The sequence below is a fragment of the Orycteropus afer genome, unplaced genomic scaffold (genome assembly GCF_000298275.1).
Source record: "Orycteropus afer afer isolate SDZICR_OR568_19922 unplaced genomic scaffold, OryAfe1.0 scaffold00087, whole genome shotgun sequence".
NCBI lineage: Eukaryota > Metazoa > Chordata > Mammalia > Tubulidentata > Orycteropodidae > Orycteropus > Orycteropus afer.
In genome coordinates, this window is record NW_006921674.1 from 10,746,904 (window position 1) to 10,753,776 (window position 6,873).

The 6,873-nt window shown below is 35.1% G+C and overlaps 1 protein-coding gene across 1 annotated transcript in view; it reads left to right on the forward strand.

The window, feature by feature from the left end:
- The window catches only part of GRIK2 (glutamate ionotropic receptor kainate type subunit 2), a 944,667-nt gene that overhangs the window by 576,230 nt on the left and 361,564 nt on the right, over positions 1-6,873 (forward strand). The window contains exon 9 of the mRNA XM_007942266.2: positions 2,017-2,130. Coding sequence (XP_007940457.1) covers positions 2,017-2,130 — 114 coding nt within the window. The remainder of the gene's footprint in view (positions 1-2,016; positions 2,131-6,873) is intronic.

Below are 6,873 nucleotides of genomic sequence, written 5' to 3' on the forward strand. Positions count from 1 at the left end.
GCAATGATACAGGGGCATATAAACCACCTGACCTATGCATTTAGTGGCATTCTAGAGGCGTGTCTGTGTCATCCCAAAGACTATGTCCAGTAAGTAGAAAATATTCAAATGCTGAAAGTTGACCTAATTTAACAGACAGTATCACAGGTAGTCCCTGATTTGTGATGGGGTTCCTTTCCATCCTCCATCTTAAGTCAATTCTGATACAAGTGGAATATCTGTATATTATTATTATTGTCATAGCCTGCTATACAGCAATATTTTGAATTGTAAATCATGCATTAAATATCTGTGAGTGTACATCTGAGAATGATAACATCAGAAAATTATTCATTGGAACATTGTATGTAGTACATATTACTAAAAATAAGATGTGCCAAAAAATAAAAGGTCATAAGTGCAGTTCATTGAAACTCAAATATATTCCAAGTTGGAAATTACCTATAGTTAAATAAATTACAATTAAATGCATATAGTAGAGAGAGTACATTTGGGAACTATAAGTATTTGAATGTGTTGTCCTTTATTTCCTTATCTGGAGTATTTTCAAAGGTATGAAAACATGTTTAAAATCAGCAAAGTGTGTGTCAGGGTTGTATCTTTTCACCATACTTATTCAGTCTGTGTGCTGAGCAAATAAGCCAAGAAACTGAACTGTATGAAGCACATGGCATCAGAACTAGAAAAAGACTAATTAACAATGTGTGGTATACAGATGACATAACCTTGCTTGCTGAAAGTGAAGAAGACTTTAAGTACTTACTTGTAATGATCAAAGACTACAGCCCTCGGTATGGATTATACCTCAACATAAAGAAAACAAAAATACAACTGAACCAATAAGCAACATCATGACAAAAGAAGGAAAGATTAGAGTTGTCAAGGATTTTATTTTACTTGGATCCACAATCAATACCTATGGAAGCATTGGTCAAGAAATCAAACCACATATTGCATTGGGCACATCTGTTATGAAAGATTTCTTCAAAGTGTTAAAGAGGAAAGATGTCACTTTGAAGATTAAGGTGTACCTGACCCAAGCCATGGTATTTTCAATCACCTCATGAGAATATAAAAGCTGGAGAGTTGGACAATGAATAAGAAAGAGCACAGAAGAAGTGATGCCTTTGTATTGTGGTATCAGTGAAGAAAATTGAATATACCATGCACTGTCCACAGAATGGACAAATTTGTTTTGAAGGTAATACAGCTGGAATGCTCCTTAGAAACAGAATGGCTTGACTTTGTCTCTCATATTTTGGTCATGTTGTCAGAAGGGACAAGTCCCTGCAGAAGCATATCATGCTGGTAAAATAGAAGGTCACAAAAAAAGAAGACCCTCAATGAGAGAGATTGACACAGTGGCTCTGATGACGGGCTCAAGCATGGCAATGACTGTGAGAGTCATTCTGGACCAGGGAGTATTTCAGTCTGTCTCACCTAGGGTGAGTCAGAACTGACTCAACAACACATAACAACAATTAACGTGTTTGTAAAAGCTGATGAGGTAATTCTGAGAATGGTTTTGCCATCCTGTGGGTTATGCAGAATACCAGTCAATGCCTCCTGGAAGCCTATTTTTGTCTACTAATTTATCCTAAATCTCTAGGATTTGCTCTGTCCTTTAGTTTGTCTGTATATTATAACATATCTTTGTAATGAGAGGATGAAGTAGATCCATAATGGTAAAAGATAGATGCTATTAACAAGTTTCTAGCCAGCTATCAAGGTATCAACAAATGTGGTTTATCTTGGTGAATAAAAGTCTGAATGGAAAATTAAGCTCCCTTACTGACTATAAAAGTGCAGTGGATCATTTTGTTCCTTAATGTCACACTTCACTGGGCACATTTCACAGAGCAGTGAATCATGCTTAAAACAAGCAGCCTTCACGTTAACGACAGGAGATAGTGCAGCAGAGGTGAATAATAAGTGTTAGCAGTCTTAGCTTTCCCTTCAGTACTCTCTCCCAGGTGCCTGATGGACAATTTACAAAGTACATATGCTATTTTGTAGATTGGAACTTGGGATCCAGCCAGCGGCCTGAACATGACAGAAAGTCAAAAGGGAAAGCCAGCCAACATCACAGATTCCTTGTCCAATCGTTCTTTGATTGTTACCACCATTTTAGTAAGTATTTGTTTTCCAATTCTCTTTAGATAAATGCAGATATACATGGAAGTGAATAGAAAAGGACATTATAATCAGAACAGTAATAAACAGAATGTAATGAATTTTAGTTTAGCAATTGCTATATAACAGGTAAGTCGATGTTAATTTAGTCAGTTTCATTTCGTTAATCTTCAGTGATGTAAATTATGTTAATCTGTGGGCTGCTTGTGTTGATTAATAATATGACTTCATATATTACTGGGGATCTTACATTTCTAAAAAAATTATTTACTATGAGAAATTTTCAATTTCAAGCTTTGAAAAATACGTGGACCTGGAGCAGTATAAATACAGTTTCTTGAGGAGTTGAATATGAACTTTGTTTCTGCTTTCATTTCTTATAAATATGTTTCAGAGTTTAGGTCATTTGTTTTTCAAACTTTTTCTCCATTGTGGTTATGTTTTAACTCTGCTTTCAGTTTAATTGTTTTCATCATGCAGAATCACTTTTACTTTATTAATTTCCCTAATGTGATCAAATGAAAGTTGTTTTTTTTAAGCCAGAAATATTTTCACCATCAAAAGAATTAAATTAATATTGATAAGCTAGATATTTTTAACTATCCTATAGTTATCTATTTTAATTCACTCATACAATAATATTCATTTATGCCTACTATCCATATGCAGAGGACATTTTAATTTTAGAATTATCCATCCTCTACTTTCTACCTACAGAATAGGGTAGTTCAATGCTAGTTCTTAATCTTCCCTGATTAGGGAAGGATTATGAGATTTATATCTGGAATAAACCAATACATATTTTTAGCATTTGTATGATTTTTAAATTTATTTTATGATGGCTGTTATAGATTGAATTATATTCCCCAGAATATAAATTGCAAATCCTTACCTTTATGCTTGTGGTTATAATCTCATTTGGGAAGAGGTTGTCTTTGTTATGTTAACTGGGCAAGATCAGTATAAAGTGTGCCTTGAGTCAATCTCTTTTGAGATATAAAAGAGATTAAAGCAAGCTAGCAACCAGAGATGGGAAAAGAGATATGTCAAGCTGTATGAAGATTGCCCAGGAGTAGCAACTAAGAAGGGACAAGGACCCTCCTCCAGAGCTGACACAGAGAAAGCCCTCCCCTTGAGCCACTGCCCTGAATTCAGACTTCTAGCATCCTCAACTGTGAGGAAACACATTTCTTTGTGAAAGCCACCCACTTGTGGCTTTTCTGTTATAGCAACATTAGATAAGTAAGACAGTGGTAAATCAAGCCAGGATGAATTCATATTCTGGTGTTTTTAGTCACAACTAGAGATGTCAGCTCTCTCTAGACATGTCAAAATAAAATAGCTTGAGTTAAAGAGTCTTAATCAAGTAGCAAAACTGGGTAATCATGCTATGTCAGTGATGGAAGTTCATGAAGTTTTCTAATCACTCTTTTGCTGAAAAACTCAGTGGATACTTATTCCCTGTCTATCATATCCAAACTTTGTAAGTCCCATCCCACGTTTCTCTTTATTTTCAACGATAGCTGAAAGGCTGACACATCCTCTTCTTGGTTAATCTGCCAGTAGGTTCTGGATCTGATTTTCTCCTGCTGGGACTACTGCAGTAACCATGGGCCTATCCCTCCTACCTACACCCTTCCTTCATTGTGTTTCACTGTAAAGATTTAATTCTGTTATTTTCTTGCTTCCCTACTCAAAATCTCTACTGAATCCATATTTGCCACTTAAAAAACTCTTAAATACACACGCTGGTGTTCAAGACCTTCTACAGTCTTGCCCTGTCTCATCTTTTCCCACTACTCCTTTCCAATAGCCCTGTGTTTCAGCTGAATTGGAATAACCAGTTAAACTGGTGCTGTGATTCTGTTTGCCCTGTTCTCTTTGTCTCCAGTACTGTTCTCTACATTTCTACAAGTGTATAGTACTTGTCAATATCATATCTAATTTAGAATAAATATTATATTATCCTTTATTTCATGTATGTAAAATTTCCCCAAACATCACTGAACATTCCTTAGAGGAATAGGCATCTAAGTTTGTCTCCTGTTTTCATACCATCTGTTCCTCTACAATGTTCACAGGGTAAAGAATGTGTGTAGAGGACATCTGAACCCATTAGCAATCTGGTTAGAAGCCCCACATTCCTTTCTTTGTTCTCACTGAGCCAGCCAAACTCCCAAATACATAACTAATTTCATGGGTCCAAATCTTTCCTTGGTTCTTCTTTACATTGTCCTATGGAAATTGTATTCATCCTTCAAGACCCTTATCAAAGTTTACTCAATCAGTGAAACTCTCTGATGGTTGGTTGGGTGTGTGTGTCTACATTGTATCCCATAGTACTCAGTCCTCTGTTACGGCACTTAGCATGCTTGTTTTTGACTTAGAAAACTTGTGTGTGTCTGTAACTCTCCTTGACATGAAGCTGTGCAAATATTCAAATTATAATAAGCACTCAATAAATATATGTCAAATTAAATTAACTAAATGTATTTAATTCAACAGAAAATTAGAGGAAGTAAGAAATGATCAAATGTCTATATTTATATCTCTTTTCAAGTGTGCGAGTTATTGCAACAATTTCATCCAATGAAAGCAGGTAATCGAGGCTACCAATAAAATTTCTCAGTCTTACTTCATTATTTATGTTTTGTTTTGTAGAAAAGATCAGATATTTTTCTAAACCATAAACAATGTCATATAAATAAATAAATGGTAAAGTTAGCCTCATATTGAATCAACCATAAAGCTTTAAAAAAAGTACTCCTACTCCAAACCTATTCCATACATCTTTTGAAACAGCATTTCTGAAATTTTGGTCTTGGATATCTGTATTTTAAAATTTCCTGCAAGTAATTCTTATGTACAACCATGATTGAGAGCTATTGTTTGGGTCATTGCTCTATACAACTAAGATGTACATACAAATAAAGAAAATGTACTATATTTACATTTCAGCACATAACCAAAAAAAAAAAAAAAAAGAAAAACACCTCACTGTCATTGAGTAGGACCCAACTCATTACAATCCCTCCTTGGCTTTCCGAGGCAGTATCACTATGGAAGTGAAGCCCAATCTGCCTTTTAAGGAGTGCCTGGTGGGTTTGAACCACAAGCCTTCTGTTTAGCAGCAAATGCCTTAGGCACTATGCCACCAGAGTAGGTTTTTCATATTTTAGGGGGGAGTGTATTGTTCTACTACTAAAATATGTGTATGTATTCTAAAAGGAAAAATAAGGCAATTTATTTATTTATTTTTTTAATATAACTTGTTTCCAAGTAATAATTATTTTTCTGAATACTATGATCATTAAGTTATCTACAATTAAGCACAGTACATATTTGAAGAGATTAATTTACCTTATTTATGTAAGTCCTCTGTTTGATTTAAGAGCTCTGATGGTGCTGTGGTTAAGGTATTGAACTGCTAACCAAAAAGTTGGTAGTTTGAACCCACCAACTATTCCGTGGGAGAAAGATGAAGCGGTCTACTCTGTAAAGATTTACAGCCTTGAAAACCCTATGCAGGCAGTTCTACTGTGCCCTATAGCACTGCTATGAGTCAGAATCAACTCAATGGCCATGGATTTGTTTTTTTTTTTTTTTTGCTTGATTTAAATTTTTAATACTTCATTCATACTTTAAGGGTAGGCTAATAATCACTTGATTTATGTTATGGTCATTTTTTCTTTTGTCTTTGGAAAATCTCAGAAGAGATTCTGTTGTGTTGTAAATTATGTCATATCTCACAATATCTCTATCATGTGAAGAGACACTGAGACAAGTTCACTAATACTTTTTGCTCAACATCTTTATTATACATCTTAGCAAACCAATGAAACATTCTAGAATTCAGCATTATCAGTGTTAATTAAAACAGTCTCTATTCCTAATTGATTAATTAATTAATATAATTAAACTAATATTACATGATGGTGATATACCAGACATTGTGCTAAAACTGTCTCTGATGAATAAATTAGACAGTGTTCCTGCCCTCATACAGTTTAGGAAATATTAAGGATACATATGAGCATAAAGTAAAACACATAAACAGATACTACTTGTTAAAAAAAAAAAAAAAAATCCAAACTCTTTTCTGTTGAGTTGATTCCAACTCATTTGATATGAAATAAAAATAAAGAGTATGATACCTGCTTTTGGAGGCTGGTCCCAAGTTAAACTGGTATCAAGAGTGGAAAGAAGTATCACGGTAGCCTTCATTGTAGGAGTAGTAGTTAATGAGACCTGTAGTATGAGAAGCAATTAGCAAAGTGACAAAAACCAAGCCAAACTCCTTGCCATCAACCCAGTTCTGACTCACATCAACTCTATAGAACAGAGTGGAACTGCCCTAGGTTTTCCGGGTTTCCAAGGCTGAAATCTTCACGGAAGCTGACTGCCACATCTTTCTCTCATGGAGGAGCTGCTGGGTTCAACTACTGACTTGCAGTTAGCAGCTGATCACTTTAACCACTACACCACCAGGACGCTTATTAGCAAACTGAAGAAAGAGGAAAATACTATTCTCAGCAGAGAAAACAGCATATGAAAGTGTTCTAAAGAGGGAAAAACCTTGCAAAATTTGCAAAATTGAAAGAAAACTGTGAAAGCTGGAACTGGTACATTGGCCAGATTCTCATGTTTCATTTTTAATAACATCCACTATGAATATGTTGGGAGCTCTGGTAGCATAGTGGCTAAGACACTTGCCTGCTAACCAGACGGCTGGCGGTTCAA